At 41.1% G+C, this 26,302-nt stretch overlaps 1 protein-coding gene across 1 annotated transcript; it reads left to right on the top strand.

Annotated features, from left to right (window-relative positions):
- Positions 1-7,090: 7,090 nt before the first annotated feature.
- Positions 7,091-26,149, top strand: REEP5 (receptor accessory protein 5). Its single transcript, XM_071456500.1, has 5 exons — positions 7,091-7,299; positions 7,407-7,500; positions 17,543-17,681; positions 22,057-22,225; positions 23,596-26,149. The coding sequence occupies exons 1-5, from the start codon at positions 7,182-7,184 to the stop codon at positions 23,643-23,645; spliced, it is 570 nt and encodes a 189-aa protein (XP_071312601.1). The 5' UTR covers positions 7,091-7,181; the 3' UTR covers positions 23,646-26,149.
- The last annotated feature ends 153 nt before the right edge of the window (positions 26,150-26,302 follow it).

Here is a 26,302-nt window from a genome sequence, read left to right as displayed (position 1 = left end):
TCCTGTGTCACCTGCTCCAGGTGACCGTGCCGTGGTGGCGGGGGGACTGGAGGGGATGATCTCCGAAAGGGAATAATTCTGTGATTCTGCGAAACCTAACCGGCTGCGGTGGCATTCCCGGAGGAGCCTCCCTGCCGGCAGAGGGTATCGCTGCTCTCTCCGCTGCGGCTGGCATTGCAGCCTCTGATTTTAAGTTGCAGCGAGTATTTAACGCATATCTCCTCTTGTTCTTCCCCTTCCTTTGCTCGCCAAAGTGCCTGAGCTCCGTCTGGCTGCTCTTTCCCTCAGCGGGATTGGGGAGAAAATCAGCGAAATGAGAAAACTCGTTGGTTGAGATAAAGACGAAATGGTCTAGCAAGTTATTAGTATTGCCTATTAAACTATAGGTAATGCAAAAGATGCACACACAAGAAAGCAAAACAAGAAATTACTTTGCTGCTTCCCGTGACCAGGCAGGTGTTCATCCATCTCCAGAATGGGGATCCATCATGTGTAACAGTGACTGGGGGAGACAAATGCCATCACTCTGAATGCCCCCCTTTTGTTCTCCCCACAACTTTATAGCCTGATTGTGATGCTATATGGTATGGAATATAATCAACACTGTGTTCAGCACAAATCCAAAACACGGCTCCATACTAGCTAATTAGCTCTGCCCTAGTCAAAACTAGCGCACAGAAGCACCAGTCCAGCATTACCCTGAAGACACAAAAAGTATATATACATTCACAGTTCAGTTACTGACAGGCACAGAAAGTGAGAGGTGTATCCTTTGCCTCCTTTCCAGAAATATAACAAAGAACAGGAGGCTCCATGATAGCTCCAGAAGTATAAGGAAAGGGCATTCAACCAGGTATAGAAAGAACAATACTGTAAGAAGACTTTGGAGTCCAGTCTTAGTAGGAGCTGAAGCAGTAGTATTTACATATATGGGTGTCTCACTCATGAGCAAACTCCACTAAGTGTATTTGACAGTGACTTTTGCTCCACTCCCTTTATTGCTGTGATGCTTGGAGGTGATGGGTGGATCACTTTAACACTGACTTACAGAAGTACTTTGTTAGGGAAAGTAAAGTCCACTAACAGTACTATTGATATGTCTAGATAGAGGAACAGCTGGAATAATCCAAGTTAAAACTGATCAATCCCATTGCTCAGGAATCCAAAAAGCTCCGTTTTTACCAGAAAGAGTAGATGTAGGAGGTTCTTTAAAAGTTGTATCATCTGGATTATTTCAAGTATCAGGATACTCTTGCTGCTACTGTTTTTCCCTGCTTTGCTACATTCACAAACTACTCCCCATGTCCTAGTCCCCATCTCCCATGTGGATTTGGTACCAGGAGCTCCTAAAATTGATAGAGAGGAAAAAAAGTGGCTTAGAAAATGCACTTTGACATCTCATGCCATCTATGGTACTTTTAGCCCTGTCATGGTTTCTGAAAAATACCTGACATGATACAATGAAGAAGCAAATGTGTCAAACGTTACCTAAGGTACAAATCACCTTAACACATCCTCAAGATATATTTTTAACATATACCTCAAGAACATAATGGAAGTTTGTAGACAGTGTTCCAGGACAGGGGAGAGAGGAGAGACATGCTTGGACATTTCTGCGTGCTCCGTTTTGGAGACATTGCTGGAAGACTAGGTTAGCCAGAACATGAACATAAGAAAAAATATGTTCATAGGTAGGATTTTTGTGTATAATTGTAGTTTCTTTTTCTTGTGCATTTTCTAATTTCTTTGATAAACTAACATGCACTCCTTTTACCCGTTAGCTCACATGAAGCAAGTTGAGTTAAAGCTGACACATTCAGGTTATATTTCCCCAAAGATAAATCCTCCAGGGAACTTGCATGCTTTGGTGGCAAAGTAGCTCTTGTCAAGCTTCAAGGGCAATTAAGAGAGTAGGAAAGCCAGGCATACAGAGAGCACAGGCAACACAGAGAAGCTCACTCAGTACCCACAACATCTCACAGCTCCAAGCAATGTGCAGAATCACCCAGTGATGTAGTCAAACTGGTTTTTAATCACTGCTTATCAGTCAGCCTTGGCAGTCCGAAAGGCAACAATAAGATATTTGAAAAATAATGTTGTTGTCTGTTTGCACTGAGCAAGGTGGCAGAAAATAAAACAGGGGCCAGCCATTTACATATTCAGAAAGGGATCTCAGAAGAGGAGTTGGATTGCACAGGACAAACAAGAGCTGAAAGAGGATAAAGTTTGCTTGGAGAATCTCACCAAAGTGAGAATTGCATTGGATAGGAAGACACTCTCAGATACCAAGGACCAGCCAAATCTCAATAAATCTCAATAAATATAACTCAATAAACATTTATTTGCAATTTATGTGAATTAGAATAAAGACTGAGATAATAAAGAGATTGCAGACTTCAGCTTGCCAAAGTAATCAGAAAAAGGCATTAATTCCACTCAGCCCTTCAATAAACAGATTCTGTACTAAAATCTCCAACAAAGGATGGAGGTGAGAAGTAAATGGACTGAAAAGCAATACCTTCTGTAAGCAGTATGAGCTCAGCACCCTCAGTTGCTACAAGCTGGTATTTTGGGTCACATTTGTATGCAAGGAGACAATGCAAGCACTACTCCCCTGCTTTGCTCCATGTGTTACACAGTAAAAAGTGAGTGAAGAGCTAGCACAGACCATCAGGAGGACAGTGATATATTATAGAACCAGTCCTATATAACCCATGTGGAGAAACATAAACACTTAAATATGTTGAAGCAAGTTTTAGGCAAAGCAAATCGCCCACACAAAAGTTAATGAAAATTTAGGCTTAAATCTGTGTTAATCTCAGTTTCCTGACTGTAAAGGCAAGGGAACCATAAAGATCTGAAAATAATCTGGAAGAGTTTTTATTAAGTGAGAAGCACCATAGAAAGGACCACACACTTGTGGTAATGCACAAGACATTATAATAACTAATAAGATGCACTCATTAGCAGACTTGGATGAATAATGGTACCTAAACCTTGGAGAGGTTCTCTGAACCTTGCAGAGGAGATAGGAAACACACAGAAAAAAGTAAGCCAGTGATCATTTGGTTACTTTATGTATAGAGAGCTGTGGTGAGCCAGTTCAGAAGACTCTGTACTGGGCTTTTCCTAACATTACAGTGCTTTCATAATCAGATCAAGTAATTTATGATCCAAGACTTTGCAAGGTAATAATTAATTTAATGGCAATAACATGTGCATTGCTGTACATACATGACATGACATGCTACAGGTCAAGACAGCAGGGTTTGTTTAGGCAACACTGATCTCAAGCAGGCTTAACCAGATGGCCCAGGTAACACACACACACCCCTCTTGGTATGTGATCATCCATCCAAACTCCAAGTCAAGCAGACTGTTGGAGGAAGTCCAGCTCTGGGGCCCCCAATATCAGCAGTACATGGACCTGCTGGAGTGAGTCCAAAGGACCACAAGGATGATCAGGGGGCTGGAGCACCTCTCCTGAACAGACAGGCTGAGAGAGATGGGGTTGTTCAGCCTGGAGAAGAGAAGGCTCCAGGGAGAGCTTATAGCACCTTCTTGTACCTAAAGGGAGCCTAGAAGAAAGATGGGGAAAGACTTTTTGCAAAGGCATGTAATGACAGGACAAGGAGGAATGGTTTTAAACGAAGACAGTAGGTTTAGTTTAGCTGTTGTGAAAAAACTCTTAACTGTAAGAGTGGTGGGGCCCTGGCAGAGGTTGCCCAGAGAAGTTGTTGATGCCCTCTCCCTGGAAGTGTTCAAGGCCAGGTTGGGCAGGGCTCTGAACAACCTGGTCTAGTGGGAGGTGTCCCTGCCCATGACAGGTGGGGCAGAATGAGATGAGCTTTAGGGTCCCTTCCAACCCAAACCATTCTGTGAGTCCATGAAGTACAGACCTGTGCTAAAGGCACGAGCTGACCTTTAACTCTGGCTTGATTGTTACAGTGGAACACTGCTTCAGCTCAGGGTGAAAAGACAGTTGAAGTGTGTTGAAGACAATTAAAGAAGTAAGAGAACTTATTTAGTGACTAGGGCAGTCTGATCCTAAAATCAGATTAAATAGCTTAAAACATCAAAGAGAAAAAATAAAGATATGGATTTGTATTAACTGGAAAAATAAAGGTAGAGAAAAAATTAGGACACAAAAAGGGAAAATGAAGAATATAATTTTCATTATATATAAGGAGTATCGTTAAAAGGACATAGCCCTGTAATACACTGTTTTCTATTAGTTTGTTTCATAGCACAGCCCTCAGCAGGTAGGATAGGCAGCCTGCCATTCTGAAGGTACAATTACTCTCCCAGCCCAGGTGTGTCCTGCAGCTTGTGACTTTAGATGTCAGCTCTGGTAATTCATGGTAACCTACAGATAATGGCTGGGTAGCCTGGGTAAGTGGGCTACTGCTGCACGTGCTTCGGTTCTGGTGTATAGGACACCACTATTTTCAAATCTTTATAGGTGGAAAGGCACTTATGCTCTTGATCCTTCATGGGGTAGTTTTGCTACATTTTTCTAGTTTTATTCCTCTCCTGCAGAAGCTCCTTGAGCAGGTCATGCAATATGCCTTTAACCTCCCTCTCTAGATCTTTCAACTTACAATATTTCTTTCCCATTCACATTTTCAGGTTTTTTTGGGAACATAAAGGACCACCGCCCAATACAGCATGTTCTCCATATTGAGCTGGAGGACTCTTGATATTTTTTAGTTTAGTACCCTATCTTTATTTCTTCTAAAATTCATTTTTCTCTTGCCCTGTAGCGCTGGTATCTTAGACAAAACAGTTATGCACCTTACTGCTATAAAGAGTTTACACAGCACACTGTAGTGCACTGAAAACATTTGTCTAGCACAGATCAGCTGGAGGAGCTATTAATGCCATGTTTCATAGGTTAGTTTTAAATAAAACAACAAAAAAGTAGACAGTGAGTTATGAAAACCCAGCAGAAATTTAGTTGGTTTTAACATTATTATTAAATTCTCTTTTCTATAATACTTTTGTGTCTTACCTGCTCTCTTCCTCAGTCCTTCAGTCTTATAGGTATGATGAAAAAATCCCAAATTTTTAGAAGGACCTTATTAAGTGCAAAGAGAGTGAGCGTAGGAGAGAAACAAACCCCTAAAGACCAAAATAAGTTTTCACGAGGCTTTTACACTCCTGCAAACAATGATCTAAGTCTGCAAATCTTCAGTTTGAGAATTGCTTATTCAGAATTTAGCAGGTCCTGTACTTTCTCCACATTCCAGCATAATCATAAGTAAAATGAGAGTGACACTGCTTTCTGCAACCTTTGGTTATGGTTACCTTGTTTCACTTTTAACCCTTAGGCACATTAGAATATTACAATGTCCTTATAAGGCAGGGAGTCTCTACACGACATATACTGGACAAAAAGGCAATCTCAGTTGAGTTGCTAAAATTTTTAATATTGCTGCATCTTAAATTAAGGTGCAGAATTTTGCTCTGCTTGAAACTAGGAATTAACCCTCTCACAGATCTTGTAAAAGACCATTTCTTAAGGCTATCTGGCACTGTTACTAATCTTTATTAATTTGAAAGCCTCAGTATATATCCCTTCATGCTGTCTAATTCCAGTACCAACAGTCCCCCACGTTCTCTGTAAAACCCAAGGCATATCAGATGGATCCAGCAGACAAAGAAGGGAAAGGGAGGGGGCTGGAACACATGGCATAGGAGGAGGGTCAAGGATCTGGGACTGTTGTGCTTCTTCTGAGAAGTGAAGGCTAAGTGGGGATTGCTACCTTCAGGTCTCTGGAGGTTACACTGAACTGGACCCTCCTCAGAAGTATAAAAAATCAGGGCAAAGGACAAGATGAAACAGTCAAAATATGACATCAAAGGACATCTCAATTTCAAATGTGACGGAAAATGTCTGTTTGGTTGCAGTTAAGCACGGTGAAGGGCTGTCCAAGGAGGCTGCAGAATTTCCATCCATGAACATTTTCAGACCCTAGGGGTCCAAATCCTGAGCATCAGGATCTATCTTTAGCATTAGCCATACTTTGAGTAGAAGACTGCACTACATAACCTCCAAAGATCACTTTTAACTCTATCTTTTTATTCCATAAAAAAAAAAAAAAGCAGAAACCTTATATAAAAAAAAAAAGTTGCAATTATGGACTAAATATTATTCTTCTCCCTCTTCTCCTCACCTCTGCTTTATTAAGACAGTTACTGGAAAGAAGAAAATGTATTTCAGCAATTAAATTTAAATTATTTCCAAGATGCCTTCCTCACAGCTGACAGCTACAAAGCACAATGTGATGTTTACATTTAAAAACTTTTTAGGTGAAGATAAGACATATGCAAAAGAAGACTGATAAGTATTTTCTGGCATACTCAGAAGCAACCCAGATTTGAGGAGGGCATAAGGAGTCCCAGTACTGGTTGTAATGCTGAGTCAGATGCAGAGGAGTTGCTCAGAAGAGTCAGTCCAGCCGAGGAAGTTTCCAGGACTATATCACAGCCAACAAATTAGATTTAGTTGGCAAGAACATTGCACACACCATAAATTCCAGGGTATAGTTACAGCAAGGCGCTGCTGCCCTCAGCGTGGTCACATGCGCCTTTTGGGTACCCGTAAATTGTCATAACCTTTCTTCTACATCACATCGATGCCTACCATCTGTTTCTGACTTTTGCTCACCGTGTATGGTATCACGCGCTGATTTTGGGGGTGGGGAGACATTTTAGCACTTGTAGGAAATTGGAGCAGGCTACGTGCGTGGCCTCCTCCCCTTGCCGTCTTTGACACAGGGGGCTTGTCTGTTTGATTCCTTGAACAAGGCGCACCATCCTTGCAGGGACCTATGTCCCTGGCCCCCCTCCAGGATTAAAAATCTACCCCTGCTGGCGGGACAAGAAGGGCGGCAGGCGGCGAGGGGACGTGGGCTGCGCACACCGCGCCCGGTGCCGCATCCCGCCCTGCGCCCGGGGCCCCCCAAAGCCGCCGGGGACCGGGTCCGCCCCGGCGGGACGAGCCCCCAGACCTCCATTTCGCGCAGGGGCGGGCTCGGAGCGGGCCCGCAGCCGGCGGAAGATGGTTCCCGGGCGCTCGCCACCGCCCCCGGGCGCGGCGCCACGGGGCCGGGCGCTGGGTGCTGGGGCGGGGCCGCGGGCAGCGCGGGGCTGCGGCGCGGAGCGGCGGCACCAGCGCCATGACCGCGGCGATGCGGCAGCGCTTCGACCGCTTCCTGCACGAGAAGAACTGCATGACCGCCCTACTCGAGCGGATCGAGAGCAAGACCGGCGTCAGCCGCACCTACATCGCCACCGGTGAGCGCCGGCCGCCGCCCCACCGGCTCCCCGCGGGCGGCCGCGCCCTGCCCGCTCCTCCTGGCCCCGGTCCCTCGGCCTCTGACGGCTCTCTGCTCTCTCCTCAGGCATCCTCGGCGTCGTGGCCGTGTACCTGGTGGTGGGATACGGCGCGTCCTTGCTCTGCAACATCATCGGCTTCGCCTACCCCGCCTACATCTCGTGAGTGTCGCGACTCCTGCCCCCTGCGCCACGCCACGGTTCCGGCTGCCACCCGCTGATGTGGTTGCAAAATCGCGTCACTTGCGACGGTGCCGAGCCAGTCTGGGGTGGCGTTCCAGTCTGGGACCTTGTGCCAAAGTGTTGGTTTTGGCGCCCTCCCCCCCCGTCCCCCTTTCCTTGAGCAGGTACAGGTGCTAGGTGAAGAACGAGGCTTCTCCCATCTGGCGAATGCTGCAGGAGTTACAGATGGGAGACGCTGGGTGGTTTCCACACTTGATAACCAGTTCCTGTAGCGGGTTGTGCTTTGGGGTTGGGCTCCCAGCTTTGTCATCCCCAGCGGGAAGCGGGACCGTACGGGAGGGAGGGTCCTCCTTTGAGGGTGTTTGTTAAAAGTCGCGCTGATGGTTTGAGCGGGGCGCGGGGAGGCACTGGCGCATCCTCGGCGTGTGCCTGGTACCGAGTACCGGGGATGGGCTGGAGACAGAGGTGCCGTAAGGACTGCTGTGTACTCCAAACCTGCCTCGCTGATGGGCGGGAGCGGGGAAGAAAAACGCTGTAACTCCTCTCGAGCGTGAAAGACTTTAAAAGACTTCCTTTTTCAGAGGAAGGGCTCCTTAGATATTCTTAAAAACAAAGTAACTGTTATCTTTCACATGCGTATATAGTCCCTTAGACCAAAATGCATTTCCTGTTAGGCTGGACCGCAGTCGAGTATGATCCAAAAGACTGCAGAAACTAAATAAAACCTGTGTAACCTAATACCTCCATCGAATGGAAGTCCTTCCCAGCAGGACTGTGATATTGTTGAAACACAGTGCTTGCCTTTTATGTAACTCTATTTAAATGCAGTCAGCAGCTTTTAAAAATATCTTCTCTGTAATTGGATCCTGGACAATAAAAGTTCGGTTCTTTTATTTTTTTTTTTCAGAGATGTGAGAGTTTCACTTCATTTTATACTCTTGAAACATCCCGTGGTTGTGATGTTTAAGGCCAAACAACATTTTCCTAAGTGCTGTTCCCGGTGTTCCCTTATTTTGGAGATTATAGGCCAAGAATTCTGGAGAAACTTAGGTTTTGTTTCCTAGACGATAATTTTTAATGAAAAGATTAGTTTAAAAGTATTCTTTCATTAAAATCTGAAAGGGGAAATATCGGCCAACAAACCTTCAGAACATTGAAATGGTTACGTAGGAATTATGTTTATGTAATATTTTGTGTCTTAGGTCACTTTTAAAATTATGTAATTACTTTCTAAAATCCTATTTGAATTTTTAAATTTGTTTTAGAACTTTACTGTTTGGAGTATATTTTAAACCTTCCATTGTGCAATGATGCTGAATAAATTGATAATACGAACTCTTGGAACTGCAGAATCAAGGCAGTAGCAAATCAAATATGAATAATAAGGTTTCATTGCTAATTTTTTCTTTCAAATTTGAAGGGTTTTAAAAATGTTTTTGTGGAGTATCTCCCTTTTTCATGTTGAAAAGTGGTTTTAAATGTGTCTTAATGTGAAAAGTTACATCCCAGATTTAGTATTGTGTGTTTCAGTTTTTGCAGCTTTTTTTAATAATGGGAGCAATATTCCTGGCTACAAGTTTTACTTAAACAAAAAAGCACACAAATACAATGCCAGTTCTGGGGTTTTTTTCCTAGTTCATGCTCAGGTAATGCTTGTCCTTTAGCTGCCTTTTTAATGCTGGAAAACATTTTTGTAGGAAATTATAATCCTACGTGAAAACCTAATTTAAAATGCGTGTGGTGTGCTGCTTGCCAGTGTCTTTCAGTGGCAGCCTGCTGACAGCACACGTGGGCTCAATCCCCTCCCCAGCCCTTCTCTCCCAAGTTCAGAGCTGGTAGGTAGGGTTTATCCACATTTCACTGTGCCTGTTTTTGTTTTGGCTGCTCTGGGTCAGGTACTGTAGTCAGGGTGCTGCTGAGTGCCTTACCCCGTGCTTATAGAGACCCGGAGCATAAAGAACACCGCCCAGAGTGGTTTGTTTATTCCTCTCTGCTGTTTTCTCTGTCCCCCTTGGAAAGGCAGATGAAGAGCCTGCTGTATGAACTGACAGCAGTGGATATGCTGCCTAGCACTGAACAGAAAACAGTTTTCAGCTGTTTTCATCAGCTGCACACACCCTCAAATGCCTTTTGCTCTAAAAGCTGCGGCTTCTGGAAGAGGTCAGGAGCTGTAAATGGAATGTATTGTGCAGGGTGTTAGTTTGATGTTTACACAGATGGTTCAACAATGAAACAAAGCCTGAAATGTCTCAGAAAGGCACTGAAAGAGAAAAAGCAGATTACTTTTCCTTGGTTAATTTACTTTCTTCTTTTGTAAAGTAGTTCAGTGTATCATTTCTCCATCCTCAGTAACTAAATTTTTAAGAGGAAAACAAGGAATGGTTTGGGTTGAAAGGAACCCTGAAGGTCATGTAGTTCCAGCCACCCTGCCATGGCCAGGGACAAAGTTGTGGGCCAAGCTCTTTGTCAGCAGAAAAGGCACTCATGAAGAAGTGGGGACAGATGTCTGTGCTCTGCAAGGGGCATCAACAGTCTTTACAGTTGTTTAAAACGGCAAACAGGCTGCCTGATGGGCAACCCACAGGCATGTTCCAAATGTGTTTTATTGGGATTTCAGTTCTGGGTTACTTTAGTCATGGTAATTACTGTCCATCTCTATGCTTTCCTGAAAGAAAATATATTGGAGTCACAGCAAACCCAGAGACCCTCAGCTCAGAGGTCATGTTCCTGCATGAAATCAGGACAGTTTTGTGCAGGTATCTGCCTGTCAGGCTTTGTATAAACCTGCAGTTTATTTTCCCTGGTCTCTGTCATTCTGTGTGTTCACTGTGGTGTGTGCAGTGCAGCAGGTGTGAATTTCAGTGGAGAAATGCTGGAGGCTCTAACTGCTGGCCCAGCAGATGGTGTGAAGTGGTGCAGCTGCAGCTGCACTGCTGCCCACGTTCTCATCACTGTGGTGTAAACCAGTGCCAGGGAAGGGGGCAGGTCCCTGCTTAATGCCTGATACAGCTTCAAGCAGGCACAGCTGTTTCCCTCTTTACTCTTCCTTGTTCACCTTCAGGTCTGCCTCGGGTAAATCTTTAGTGGTTTCATAAATGGAGGAATTTCTTCTTCGGCAATACAAAAATCTCCCTGTACATCCACATGATGTGTCATAGCACGGGCCCACCTCGGTCTCTTAACATAGGCAAAATGAAGGAGTAGTTCTCTGGCTGTTTCTCAATAGGTCAGGCAATCTCTACTCTCATTCCTTGGAAGTCTGTAAGTGCTATGTGATGGAAGAGAAGAAATAATTTTAAGTTGAAATCTAATACTTAATTTACAGGCTTTTGTGGTTGCAGAAGACCAGCACTGAAAAGTGTCCCACACATCATTGACACAAGTTTTTAAACTTGTAGCAAGCTTTAACTGCACAAGGCAGTAATCAGGCTAGAGATGGAAAAAGTGAGTGTTGGCAAGTGCGTAAATACCATTGCCAGCGTTTTCACTGCTTCTCTAAACTTTCCAGAGCTAGCATGTTCAAATGTAGCTCCACCCATAGTTAGTGGTGGTTAACTGCCTCGGAAAAATTAGAGTGCAAGCAGGAAGGGAGCCTTTGATGACTAAGAAATGTGTGCAAAGGATTGGAAATTTCTTAAGTGCCGTCATGCTTGGTTTAAAAATTACGAAGAGAAAATAGCTTTGGGCAGTAAAATGTCTGAACTTATTACTAGTGTCTTCAAGGGAGAAAAGCAATATAGTACAATAATGCCTCTCTGTGCTTTGGCTAATTTTATGCTGTTACTTCACTTCAGCTGTTTTTACTATGTAAATGTTGCTTGTAGCATTTTACTAGCAGGAAACAATCTGGATTGATTGTAGAGAAGTATAAACACTCAACTGAAGTTTGACTATTGTCATGGTCTCCTAGTTCCTTTTCCTCTTTCATGCTTTTAAAACAGGACCACTGCTTTTCTTTGGTGACAGTTATTCAGAAAAGATTTAATTGTTTGTGTATTTCTTGAGAACTAGGAAAGCAAATTTCTCTTAACAAGTTTTGAGGCAAATGCTTACTTTCTTCCTTCATGAAAAATCATGCATGATGTGCCAAGGTTCAGAAGTAATGGTCTGCTGCTGCTTTATAAATATGATTTGAGAGAGCTGACATATCTAACCAGATTCACAATGCCTAGTATAAATATAAGTAGAAAATTTTCAAATCTGTCTGCACTTGTGCTGTTTTCTCTTGTGCATAATAATCTGGGGTTTCAGACACTAAAAAGGGTATTTTGATTTTTTTTTTTAATATGTCCTGCCAAATCAGTTCCTCCAAGCACACTTACTTTTTGGTTTTTAGGTTTTAGAGTGCCATGTTTAAAAGCCATCTTATCAGTCATTTGGACAAATTATGTGCTTTCGTTTCTAAAGAAAGCAAGTGTTTAGGTTCAGGGAGTCTAATACTGTGATAACAGTATGAAAATTTTGCTTTTACTTCCAAATCTTGCTTATAGGTTTAAAATATAAAGGTGTTTCTTATATGGATGGGTCTACTCTGAGCTGAGGCACTAAGACATCTTAATTCCTGCAGAAGAGCCAGCATGTGTGGGATTGCGTTTTGGGAAGCTGGTTTTGATCTGAATCAGAACTGGGGAACTGACTCATTGGTTTGCTCTACAAATACTTGTGCCAGGAATGAGCAGAGAGCAGTGAAATGAGAGGATGCCTGCTTTTTTACCCCTCTCTGTTTCAGGAATCTAGCTTTGTGTTGAGTTAACATGTAGGCTGTAGGACTCTATGGGTGGGCAAAATGGCATGTGTTCTTGCTGCCTCAGTCCCCATTTCCTTTCAGGAAACACAGTTAGAACCCCTTGTACTACTCTCATGTAGCTTTTTGGTGTCTTCTAATATCTGTCTGTCCATGGTCAGTGACACCCTCCCTTGCTATCCTTGATGAGTTTTTCTGATCCCTTCTGCTACATCCTCAAAATTGTGAGAGAGGGGAACTGGTAGACTGAAATTACAGCAATTGTGTAAGTGCAGTTGGCAGGAAGATCTTTTCTATATCTGCAAATGCATGACTGCTGTTGCAGTCAGTGAGGAGGAAGAAAGATGGAAAGCAAGAAAGATGGAAAGCAGAAGGCTTTTAGGTGATGGATAGTAATGTAGAAGCCAAAACGATAAAGTGAATCCAAAGGTACTTGTTTCAGTGAAATGATATGAGGTGTCAGGGAGGCAACCTGCCAGGATAAGTCTGACATGAGGATGACAGGGAGGCACCAAGCTAAGGAAGCTTGTGGTGCAGTGGAGTGTTGATTCTGTGTGGGTGTCTGGATACGTAGCTAGAAATAAATTTTACAACCGGCTGTAAAGAGTTGGGGCAGACCAGTAGGCATAAGCTCTAGAAATATAGGTGATTTCATGGGTTTTTAAGTTAAATGAAGAAAAACCAAACCCAAACTTACTCTTGATTAAGGTTATGACAAAAATTCATATACTTACTTCATATAGCACTGACCAGAAAACTGAAGGAAGCATGCCCAAAATGGTGCAGTCTTTCCCAGCTACAATCTGAGCACCGGGTTTAGGGGAGACTGATCTTTTGCCTTGAACCTGTAACTTTGTTTATACAAGAATCTTCAGGTTCACCTTGTAAATTGCAGGGATAAGGGCGATCACATTACATGAGATCGCGGCAATAAAATTTTGCATTTCTTTATTTCTGCTTCCCAGATCTGGACTCAGCTCAGTAAAATCTTGACTCCAAACTCATAACTTAGCTTGTGAGTACTATATGTGTGAATTTACTGTAACAAATGATTTGTTATGCCAGAGCTAATTGTGGAGCAACAGTCTCTTCTTGGAAAAGAGCTGAATTTTTTGTTGAAATGAGTCAGATGCTCTAAGTGAAAGAACTCTACTTGGCAACTTACTAAAATTAGACCAGTGTCCATTACTATCAGTAGCAGGATAAGTAGCCACAATGGATCTAGAGTAAAGTTTGACTGGCTTTAGGGTGCACAGGGTCAAAGCTGAGCCAGTGCTCTGACACTGTAAGTACAGCACGGATGGGAACCCTGGACTGCCACAGAATGTGACTACCTCCACTCTTCCATCTTGGCACCACCAGCTAGCAGAGTTACTGGGGAACAGATCTGGCTGAAAATTAAGTTTCTCTTGGCTCCCCATCCATCACAGTGCTGGCCCACAGCAGGTTATTTTCACTCTTGGTCAGGCAGCTGTTTTTAAAATAACTGAGCTGTGATATTTACTCTCCAGACTACTGGAGCTTTTCCTAGTGGTTGCTTTTACCTCCAAGGTGCAGAACTACTGTAAGTAGTTGTTTGAAGCTCTATTTAAAGTCCTCTACAGTTAGTGATTAAGCAATATAAAAAATCCTTTGGGATATATAATTACTATGCATAACTAAGGTGGAATTTAATCAGATCAGCACTAGACAAAATGGTGTAATTTTTTTAAAATATGAATTGTCTTTGGATGGTCCTTCATTTGTTAGAAAATCTTGATATAATGTGTTCATGAGGCTGACTTATTTGCTCTTGCAACACAGAAATAATTTATAAGAAGGCAATCCTAAAGTAGGATATAGTGTCAGTGCCTCTTGCTCTGTAACTTTTCACTTATTCATGGAGATTGCATTTTGAATATCAGCCTGCTTGATTGCTGACCTAACACAGAGAAGAATGAAGTGTTCTTGGCTTGAAGTAATGCCTATGGTATCTCTCCTAAGCTTAATTATACAGGGCATTGCACCAGGATAATACCTCTAGAATAACTTGGAAGACTAAGTTTAATTAAGGTGTGATTCTCATGTTGAAAGGAGTATAGTTATAAATGGATAAAAAAATCCCTCTCTGTTCAGATATTCTACATAGCTTACTGTGCTTGTTCTTGGACAAATACTATTTTCTGTGACTTACTATTGAAATAGTGTGTAAGTAGCAAGGGATAGAGTTAACTTTTGCCTTTTGTTCAACAGGGACATGTTATGCTGGATTTCCCTGTCTCATCTGAGGAACACACTCCCCATTCCAAAGCAGGATATTTTTAGAATACTTGCTTTTCCTTGACTTCAGTTAAAACTTTCATTCACTGATGGTCCTGCTGTGACCTGCTTTTCCCCCCTCCCTCTCTCCCAGCTGGGACTGGAGCCATGGCCTGCAGGAGCAGTTTGAGCTGACATGGCTCTTCCCTGCTGGCTCTGGTAGGGTGCTGCCCCTCACCTTGCCCACCAATATCAGACCACTGCAGAAGGAGGGGAGATGTGCTGTTCCCTACAGTGTGTAAGAAAACAACCACACGTGGATTTAATGTTGTGTACATCAGCTGGCTAAATCAGATGGGGCTTTGACTACTCGTAGTGCTGCTGCTCGTGGCTGTCTGACAAAAAAAGCGTGTTGTTCATGTATCCCCTGAGGAACTACAGCAGCAGATGGTAAATGTTCAAAGGGAGAACACCCATGGCACTGCATTTAGGAACTCTCAAAAGCCATTTGTTTCCAGAGGAGAGAAGATAATAGAGCGTGGCCCATTAACAGAGTGATATGCCATCTGCCTTTTGCCACTAAATTGGAGATTCTATTTTTTTTTTTTTTTTTAATAAATGAAAGCTGATTTTCATAGTTACTGAGATGATTTTAATAATGTTAAAAAGGAAGATGAAACAATGCTCCCTTAAACCCATATATGATTTCACTTCATATATGGTGACTGGAAAACAGGAAGACTGCTGGCAGGTTAACTGCAAAGTATTTTCTCACAAATACCAAGCTAGGATGCTTGTTGTGGTAATATAAGCCTTCTCTTCTCTGCCTCTAATGGAGACATTGTCAGAACTAAAGGAATTCACATGGTGAGCCTCTACAGCAGGTTTTCCTAAGGTTTTTCCACTGAGAAACTTTGCAATTGGTGCCTTTCTCTGCTCCATTTATCCACCACCCTCACATCCCTACTAGTCCATGTACTTTTTTCTTTCCCTCCAGAAGTGCAGTTTCACACATTGAAAATAGCTCTATAGCCTTCTTTCTTAACTCCTGTGGTGTCCAAGGGCTGTTTTCGTACAACCCCCTCATCTGGTCCTACAAGAATACTTCAGAGGTGTGGGCATGGAAAAGATGTGCTTTACAGTGGGAGCAGGAGCAGCTGAAGTTGTCACTGCCTTTGGGACTGCTTGGACTAGGGCTGCCTGTGATGGTAGGAGTAGCAAGTTGCAAGACCTGTGGAAAACCTGTTCTTCCAGTTGTGCTGGTGCTGTGTGTTGTTAAGATCCCCTTATTGATGGGGTATGGCAAGGGCTGCAGCTTTTCCCCTGCAGGACACTGCTGGCCAGCCTCGCAGCAGAAATAATGCATGAATTAATTATCAGATCCTTGTCCTGCATTTCAAAGTAATTCAGTCCAGCAGCTGTGCCAGCTCCCTCCTCTGCATGTGGTGGGTTTGCCAGTGCTTTTGCTAAAACGTACAGCATGTCACAGGAATTATTTCCCCCAACTCCCCCTGCTCCCCCCTAACTTACAGAACTAGGACGTGACAGAATCCACAGCATTTTTCAGCTCACAGACCAGGAAATAGACTTAGGCCAACTCTCTGATTTCTGCCTTGTAAACCTCCTTAACTCTGCCTTTTTAAGGGAACTAACAGAAAACTTGGCACTTCTGGAACATCTCACACATGCTGCTTCAGAAACAATACAGGTGATATTAAAGGAAGAAATGATACAAGAATTTAAACTAAATTGATTAAACTGAGTCTACAGATTTTAATCCTCCAGCATAAGTGGAGAGGACAAATGCTCTCTAAGACTCTTAAGCTTGAAATTATCAGGCTTAGATTTGCTAGTATTTTCTTTTAAAACTTCTTACAGTGCTAATCTGGAATTTAGTGGCTCCAGAAACTCCACTCCACTACTTTTACTGAAAGAGCACATGTGCATCTTTTAGTTTCTGTTTTTTAAAACGATATAAACTTGAACTGCATTCTCATAGCAGATGGAGAACAAAAGCCATCAAATCATTATTGGGCAGAAAGCCCAATACTTTAGTAAAGTTTTTTTTGCTCTGTTCTTAATACTTTAGTCTACATCAGACTTTGCAAGTCATGTAGGAATTAATTTATAGAGCAATACATTGGGTGATGCAGACACATATTCCTCAGCATACGGATCTGGATCCCCTCTGCTTATGTAGACCAAGTGCTTCTTAGGACATAGAGCAAATCTTAGGCATAAGTTTACCTTTTCAAAGAGGAATCTAGTGCATGTATGAGTACATTTCAAATGCTATTTATTAGAGCTAACTATATAAAAAAACCCAGGATAGTATAGACAGTTTTATACCACTGGTGCTGCTGGGAACCCCAGGCTGTGCAGCACTGAATGAATTTCTGATCCACGCATAGCCCACTGTGCAGGCCTTGTCTGGAGGCAAGGCTACCCCATTTTGATTACTTAAGGTATTATAGGATTTTTCATCCAAGACAACAATTCTGTTCATCATTCCTTTCTGACTGCCAGAGAAGGAGGATGGTCACTGATGGGTGCAGGCAAAGCCAGGCAGGTGATCACTGGCATCCTGTGTCTCACAGGACTGGGCTCACTCAGGTTCTCTGTTATGTGGGTCAATAATGCTCTGATGTACAGTAGCCTTCTGATCAGGATTACCACAGTGCCTCCGGAACTGGAACTATGCCCAAAGATTATCCCCTCCCTTTCTTGCCCCTCAAAATGTTTTGTGAGCAAGGTCACAATGCTCACTGGTTTTGTTTGGTTGGTTTTTTTTTTTCCCTCCTTGTAATCCCAGAGGTAGAAATATCTCGAGTATCTTTTGGTTTTGAAGTGTGGTATATAGGGATAAGTTTTGCTGTTCAAAGACCTTGACACACTGTATAATAGATGCTAATTAGTTTTCTTTGTGTAGTTAAAATATGGAGAGCCACATAAAACAAAGGATCTGAGTCATTAAATCTTCATCATTATAGATGAGACTGATGCTACTGTTCTGCTCACTTTTATTTATTTTCCTTGCAGAATCAAGGCCATTGAAAGTCCCAACAAAGATGATGACACACAGTGGCTGACTTACTGGGTTGTGTATGGCATTTTCAGCATAGCTGAATTCTTCTCTGACATCTTTCTGTCATGGTTCCCTTTCTACTACATGCTAAAGGTATGTTAATTCATGTGACCCCTCTCCTAAAATGGAACCTTTTGATGAGACTGATCTAATGTCTCCAGGAATGGTAGATGACAACAGATTCATTTGGAATCATTCCCAGGTCACACCTTCATTTTACATGCAGGTTATGTGTAGTTTATTACTGTGAAAGCGATCTGTTTACAGCTGATGTAAACAGATCGCTTTCACAGTTTTGTGATGCAGGAGGGGAAGTTGGGATAGGTGGAAGGGAAAGGTCTGCTGGGTTTTAGGAAAGAAGAAAAGACAGTGGAACTGTCCCATAAAGAAAAAAAAACCAAGCCAAAGACAGTTCTTTTTCTTGGTGCTCAGGTAAATTTGGACAAATGGCATAAGTAAGCCCCACAGAGTGGCTCTATTTTTGCTTTAAGTGGATTAGTAAAAGTGGAGAGTAAAATCATGAAGGCTGTTGAAGGAGGTCATAACATCTGTGCTTTTGGAGCAAAGATGGAAATTGGAACACAAGAATAGTTTGTCCTACAGTTTTAATTTTTAATTAAGCTCAGTTTCCTGAAAGGAACTGCTAGCTATCAGAGGAGATGGTTGCTAATGTCCGTTTGTTAGTGTGATTTGACTACCAGCCATGATTTGGTTAAGCTTTGTTTGTGATCTAAGGTGTCAGTCAACTTCAACACGTTAAATTCTTCTAGGAGATAGCTGATCACTCTATGTGCTGTTGAGTAAAAGACATTTTAGCTTGCTGCAGGGCCTGCTCTTTATCTCAAAGAACTGTTACGAGTTTTCTGGTTCAGTGGCTGTTCTCTTCCTTCTCTTTTATTTTGTTAGCCTGGTCTACTCACACCAAAATTGTTAAAACAATTTACTTGCCAGGTATTGTGGTGGGGTCATTTAATATTTTAATGATAAGACCTGACAATGTAAAAAGGCGTTTCCAGGAAACGCCATATTTTATAGGCAAAAATTGACTGCAACAGCTGGTTTACATGTCTGACTTGTTCCTTTTCAGTCTTTAACAAGCCTCCACTCTGGCAATCATTTGTACGCCTTCTACTTTAGTAGAATTACGACTTTATTCCATCATCTGTATATGCTCACAATTCTGAATTCATACAGTGTATTTTCAGAGCTTCTTTTTCTAAATTCTTAGTGAAAAAAGACATGGGAACAGTTTCTTCATGCCACTACAGCTCTCTTTCTGAAGAGTACATGACTGAAATTCAGGTTGACTTTCCAAATGAAGACAACAAATGGCTCTGACAAAATGGTATCAGGAGTGCCACAGTTACATGTAGTACTGTAGTCCAGGGAAAGGCATTTTTTTCAGTTCTGCAAAAGCAAGCACAAGGAATTGTGTCAATACACAGCTTTCTATGATAGCTGCAGAAGGCACATAGAAGCCAAGTGTTTGCTCTCAGTAGTGGTTGGTAGGAGAGGTTTGTACAAAGGCAGGCAGGTGTTGGCTGAGGATCAGAAAGTGTTGCTGAATGGGTGAGAAGATGGAGATTACTCCACAGGAGAAGAAGGAGGAATCAGGCAGCTTCCACACTTCATTCTATCCATAAACTAAGGCCTCATGGAGGGTAGTTATAATGTCTCCATATCTTTTTCATGAAGTAGAAGCCCAGATATTCATTCATGAAAATTTTGAGCTTGCTTTCATTCTCAGGATGTGCTAAATTTGTGTATTCACATCTCTTTGATATGGCTTGTAGCTTCCACTCCAGACTGGGATTTAGTTGCTCAGTATTTTAAAGCACCTTCATGTACGTGGCTGAAACACTGAGCACCGCTGCTTCCAGAGTCCCCAAGGTCCACAGTTTAGACTCTGTGACATTAAAGTTTTCAGCAGACTAGAAAATTTTGTGGGTGGGAGAAAGGAATGTTGCAGAACTCCTTTAAATATGTTATGATGTTTGTATACACTTTTGTTCTCCAGATGACATTTCTTGAATTTTATGGGCTTTTCTTTTTTTGGTAATGCCCACTTCCTATTTATCTGTTTGAGGTTTTTTTATTTCTGAAGCACAGGACATGCATGCAACTCGTAATTTCTTGTGCTTATGATTTGTTATTTAATACTTCTGTTCAGGCTTTAAAGATTTCTGTGGCATTCGGGAATTAGAGTACAGTAGCCAGTAAAAGCAGCAGAGTTTATCATCCTATGAGTATTCTTGGTGGTGGGAACAAGAGGGACTCCTTACTCCACTAATGGTTCTGCCTTGAAATACTGTAATGCTATTTCTGTAATGCTAAAATTGGTGCTGCCAGGGCAAAAACAGCTGCTAGGAGCAGGTCCAAGTGAGCCAGACTGAGCTCAGGTGAATTCCATTCCCTCCTCTGACTGGTCTGGAGGGTTGCAAAGAATATATTTTGGGTTTGCTTTTTTTTTTTTCCTAGTTAACAATTTTATCACTCTGAGCTTGCTGGAACCTCTTACAACCCTCTTTATTTTCAATGGCCTGTGTTAGTTCAGTTTCATGAGAGATAGGGGTGAAATAAACTAAGTTATCGGTCTAACATTTTCAAGCTTTTAAACAAGTGAGAATCTCAACTTTGGTACATGTCCAATAGAAAATGTATATAAACATCTGTTGCAGTACAATTCAAAAATAATAGGTATTTTTGAGAACAAATCTATAATTACCTGTGTCTCAACTCTAGTGGGACAAAGCTGTCAAATCAAAATTACTAATTTTGTTCTTAGGCAGGGAAAGGGAAATTTCAATTTCTTTAGGTTTTAGAGGAAGTTGGACTCACATTTGAGGGATTTTTTTCTAAAACAAAGGAGAACTAATTTTTTTTGTGTAGAAGTTGAGATACTTGTACAGTTTTGTGGGAGAAGTAACTTTCAGTAATTGATCAGATATTCTTGAACAGGAAATAAAGTCAGTGCACTGCTCAGCTTTTAATGAAAAGTAACAACATAAGATAGCACCATGTAGTCTTTATGTTATATTAAATTCCAAGGAATTGAAGCTTTTGAAAATCAGTATTTATATTGAGAAAGGCACTTTTTGCCTTTATTTTCTCTGACCATACTTAATAATTCATCAGCTGCTACTTACTGGTGCCAGATTTTACTGCATGTTGAATTATTTGTTTCACTTCATTGGAATTTTCCCGATGGGCCAATCTCTCTGGTGAACACTTAACTTCAAAAACCTTTATTTCTCTTCTGGTAAACATTGCTTTCAGTCATTTTGTCTTGATACCGCAATCAAATAGTTTAAAGAAGAAACTTAATGCTTACCCAAAAGGATAGTAAATTGATCTGGCACTGCAGAGAAGACAAAGCCAAAATTTTACAGATGTGAAGAGTAGAACCTAGAGAATATTCAGTCTCAGTATAACTTATTGGGAAGGAACAGAGGAGACATACTCCAAAATATTTTGAGACCTTGCTTGAAGAAAATTGTGTGCTTTGATTCCTTTCTTCCGAGAGATGTGTGGAAATCCTCAAACATGGAATCCTGTCTAACATGAAAACAAGGCATGTTTTGAGCCTGTTTTGTTTTGTGTTTCAGGAAAGAATAGTCTGAGAAAAGCTGTTGTGGCTTCATTTTCTGGAGAGGCTTTTGACATGGAATAGTACTGTTCTATTTGTGTACAGAAAGAACTGTACTGCTGTGAAAATGTACTTCATTTTGTTGCGGTTTTATCCTGCAAAATAATTTTATGTGTATTTTCATCACTCAAGCAGATTTAGTTTATGGCACTCCCTGTCCCTTAAATGTTTCATCTTGCTCTGCATGACTGTCTTTGTGTGCTATATGGCAGTGAAACTGAAGCCAAATAAAAGTGCCTCAGTAGTAAAGACAGGGATTTGTAGTACCTGTAATAACTGTCCTTCCAAACCCCTTTTGTAAGATGCAGAAATGTGACCCCACATTGTGGTCTTCGATTTTTCTGGGGAGCAGATGGTGCTCTAAAAGCTATACCTAAACTGTAATCCAGAGGCATTAGTCTTGTTTGTGCACTGTGTGTAGCTGGGCTTATCTCTCCTCCTTGTCAATTGACCTCTGGGGTACACACAATCCTGTTCTTTCCCCACTGTGTTTTCAAGGCAGACAGGCAGAGAGGAGAGGGATGTGTTTTGGATGAATTGAAGTAATTTAGGGTCCTAGACATTCAGTGAGGCCTGTGCCATGTGTTTTAGAAATATTGGGAGAAACTGATGGTTTTTTTCTTTCATGTATATATCCATGAAATTACTCCAGTATGAAGATTGGCTGTATGTAGCTGTCCTGGTGCGCTCCCTCCCAGAGCCCTGACCGCACAGGGAAGGACTACCTGTTCTCACTGTGCTCGGTTCTGTGGCACTTAGGAAAGGCACCTTGTCTCCTACTCATGATTCCTTCCACTCAGGCCGATGTTCTCGTTCTCACAGTGTGGCTTCCTGCTGTGGTGCATGGCTCCAAGCCCTTCCAATGGGGCAGAGTTTCTCTACCACCGGATTATCCGTCCCTTCTTCCTGAAGCACGAGGCCCAGCTGGACAGCGTGGTGCAGGACCTGAAAGACAAGGCTGCAGAGACTGCAGACACCATCACTAAAGAGGGTGAGCAAAAGGCCCTTCACTGGTCACAGCAAGTAGGGGGAACTGCACTGGGGAGCTCACTTAATATTCATCATTTGGAGGAAACAAAAATAAATTGCAAGAAGACTGTGTAAATTACAATGGAGAAGCTAAATTTGAGAAATGTGGATTGTAGTGGATCTTACTTGCAGTTAGGCTAGAATGAGTGGAAGGAATGGAATCGTTTTTGTGTCTTCCCACCATACACACCACTAAAAACATTCTCTCTAGAGGCAGGTCCAGACATACCTTTCATAACTACAGTTATTGTTTTAGTGTATCCTCATGTCTCCTGAAATACTCCCTCAAATACCTGCTAGTATAGAGGGGCTCCCAGTTGTGCAGTAAACAGTTAACAGCAATACACAGCAACACGGAAACTGCAGTTTTCCCATGTATATATTTTTGCATTTTTCCTTCCTCTGGAGGTCAAAGGATTCTTCACTCTTAAAGGAATTACTTACATTTTATTTTTACGTGTTATAACAGCCTCTGGATTGCTTAAGTTTTTTATTTCCTTGCATTCTGTTGTGAACCCTTGCATTCTAAAATATCTGATGATGGTTTTATGACTAAGAGAAGGAAATGTATTAAGTGGCTAAAATAAAGGGTTTTTTAAGATTCACTTGAAAGGAATTTTATCTCTATGCTATTTCAAAGCATTTTAATTCTCCTTTCCACCAAACAATGAATGCAGCCTCATTTCATCCTACCAACTTAAGCAGTTTTCCTGCCTGCTTAAAAGATCTGCCTTGCTCAACTATTCTTGAAAATTTTGCTGCATGATTCTTTTGGAGTCCTTATTGTTAGGCATGTATCTTAATTAATGTCCTTCCATGTTGCATGTGGGATTTTCCTGTCCTCATTTCATCACTTTTTCTTTCTTTTTCCTATTTTTATGTATAAAGATTTCTACAAAAAAAAACCCAACAAACCAAACAACAACAAAACAAACAAACAAACCAAAAGAAACCCACCAAAACAAAACAACAGCCTTTTTTAAAGAATCCATGCATACACATATATATTTACACACAAATATTAGCATTATTCCGAGTCTGTTTTATCATTATGGTATATTTCTTCCTGCAAACCTGTATGTCTTTAACACTATGAGCAGCCCTGTTTTAACAATACCATAGTTACAGTACTAGTCCTTACTTATGATTTATTTTTTAATGTTTTTATGATCAGTTTTATCACTATATCTAGGTGTATACAAAAGCTATGATTTTCTTCTATGTTCTATCTCTTGTGAGTAAAAGGAAATATTTTTTCATGCAGTTCAAGAACATTTGATAACCCACTTTGTCTGTTGGCCTATGACTAAACTTGATTTTATTTTCCTACAGCCAAGAAAGCAACAGTGAACTTGCTGGGTGAAGAAAAGAAGAGCACTTAAACTGGATAAGTTTCCCTACCACCTCCTTTGTGCAGCTTGATGTTACTGGGGACTGTGGTATAAGTTCAATAATATTGCCTTGGAAACATTTTGATATATTAAAGGAATGTGCTGTTTACTTACTACTTTGCTGTGACTGATAGAGAGTATGCATTTTTATTTAAAAGCAATGCAGTGGGCAGCATCTGAAGCTTAATGAAAATATTTTATTCATCTTCATGCAGAAGAAGTCTTTCAGTAATCTCTTTCTGCAGTAACAAATAAAAAAGTATATATCCCTCAGGCTCTGCACTTTAGTTGTCTCTTTGTCTATGAAATTACTCTTAACACTTGGATTGTGGTGCATCTGGGAGCACAAAGCTATTTCATAGGGAAAATTCTGAATGGATTTCTTGAATATACCGGGAATTATTGTGAGAGATGGCATAATGGATGTATTCCCCACCACTAAAGCTGTAAATTGTGAAATTATGTGTTCTAGGCACCTGATTATAGAGATTATTCACTGTTGCATGTTTTGTTGTAACACAGTATTTGGTACAGTGTGTGTATTCTTAAATGGATGGATACTAAATATAGGAAAGAATAACTTCCTTGGAATGATGAAGCTTATTTTGGCCTGAAGTGATTTGCCAGAAATGGATGTATTAAATCCCACAAGATTAACAGAACATGACTGAAGTACAACTTCTTGCCTATTCTTGTTAAAACAAGTTGTTATCCAAAATTGTTCAAAGAGTGCTTTTTAAGATCACACTCAAAAGCACAAGCCACCTTTAGCTAAGGAGTGGTACCATTACAAACACTTTTTCTTGAATTCCTTTTAAAATAGCAGCTGCCTTGGATGTCAGTCCTCAGAATTACATCATTAAGGGGACAGACTACAACTCCCACAAGCTTTTTCTGCTCATAAAAATCTGAAATCTCTTCTGACTATACTAAGAACAACTTTGTATGAGTGCTTAAACTTCCTGAGTGGAGATGCTCTTGTTGTTATTTGATATATTCCTGACCAATCAGTAAGAGTGCAACCAAAGCTGCTAAGAGAATAAAGGTATTTTTTACAATCAATGTAAAAAAAATTATTTTTTCTTAGATTTCCATCTGTACTCTTTCACACTGTGGTATTTTCAACAAAAACGATTACATTAATTAATCAGGCATGAGTTACTGAAATTCCCATGTTTTCATCTCCATGCTGACATTTCTTTGAAGCCTAGAGTAATGGTATGGCAGTTCTGAGCTCACAGAACATGCAGAAAGAAAGCTTAAGCTTTTGATAGGATAAAAATTATTTCCAGTACACAATCTTGAATTCTAAAGACTTAAAATAAAGTTTTGAGGACTTCTGGCTTTCTGCAACAAATTGTTGTATAAAGATTCTTTGTAAATTTTCAGATTTTCACTGCAAAAGAGTGAAGCACACAGTGCAACTCAGTGGGTCAGTTTTAACCTGGAGAGATATGTTTTATAAAAGGGGATGTAGAAGTGTCATAAGAGAAAGCATTTTAAGCTTTGAGCTGGAAAACATAGCCCTTGGAGCTGGCAGCTTGGATAGGGAAATACAAGACCTGCTGTACCTCATGTTCTGTAGAACAGCATGCAGTTTGTCATTTGAAGAAAAAATAGCTAATCATTCCTTGACAACTTTTTGTTAGGAGGGGATATGCTGAAGAGGATAAAGTTTACAACAAAGTTCTAGGTTTTAAACATGTAAAAAGTTTGAAGTGTATCACCATTTAACTGGTTTAATTTCTTGTCTTAACTTCTTCTGTCGTAAACCCACTGGACTTTCTGGTAAGCCTTACTAAATCTTAGTCCTGTGTTTTAAGCTCTATCAGCTCTATGTAAAGCACTCATGTGGCCACTGTAATTTAGTTTCACTTCTTGAGATTAGAAGTAACTAGATGAAAATAAATGAGGATTCTTAATAGACTATTTGATTTCAGTGCAAAGCACTACATAACTTACTTATCTAAAAGCTTACAGTAAACTTTAGATTTTTCAAGCATAATGATATCTGTAGTAGAGACAGGATTTACTTTTTATTTCTTATACTAATTAACAGTTCTTCCACTGTTATTAATGGGGATAAAACATTCTAGGTAGATGTTAGGTAAGTGTTGAAACAGTCCCTTCCATCTCTCAGAACTCAAAAGACTTTAAATCAACTTCTTGTCTTCACCAACTTGATATTATCAGCACATAAAATCAGTGCTCTTTTGTCAGATATCTACTTGAATTAGAGCTACAGTCTGTTGTTAACAAAAGTTGCCCTTGTTTTTTTGCCTTGATGCAAGTAGAAATGACTGAATTTCTGCAGCAAGTTATCCTTTCCTGGAAGTAACTCCACTGGGCTGGCCCCGCAGATCAGTGCTTTTCTTTGTGTCTTCACAACATTTATGTGCAAATGTTGGTACATACATCTGCTCCATGTCTTTGCTGAAGCTGTAATGTGCTAAATAAAAATGGACACAAATAAAGAGATTCTTATGGGACTGGTATGATGCCTCAGTATTTCTTAAGAACCTCATACCTCAACAGTGAAAACCTGGCTACTTTAGGAAGGCAGAAGGTCTTTACACGGTATTCACTTTTTTTTCCCCCTCCCTGAAGTTCATTATTGTGGAACCAATAGAAACCTCTTAAACTCCAAA

This window comes from Agelaius tricolor, unplaced genomic scaffold (assembly GCF_023055355.1).
Source record: "Agelaius tricolor isolate 1412-34295 unplaced genomic scaffold, bAgeTri1.0.p SCAF_59, whole genome shotgun sequence".
Classification (NCBI taxonomy): Eukaryota; Metazoa; Chordata; class Aves; order Passeriformes; family Icteridae; genus Agelaius; species Agelaius tricolor.
The sequence above is the reverse complement of the archived record's forward strand: the minus strand, read 5'-3'. Positions and strand labels throughout refer to the sequence as shown.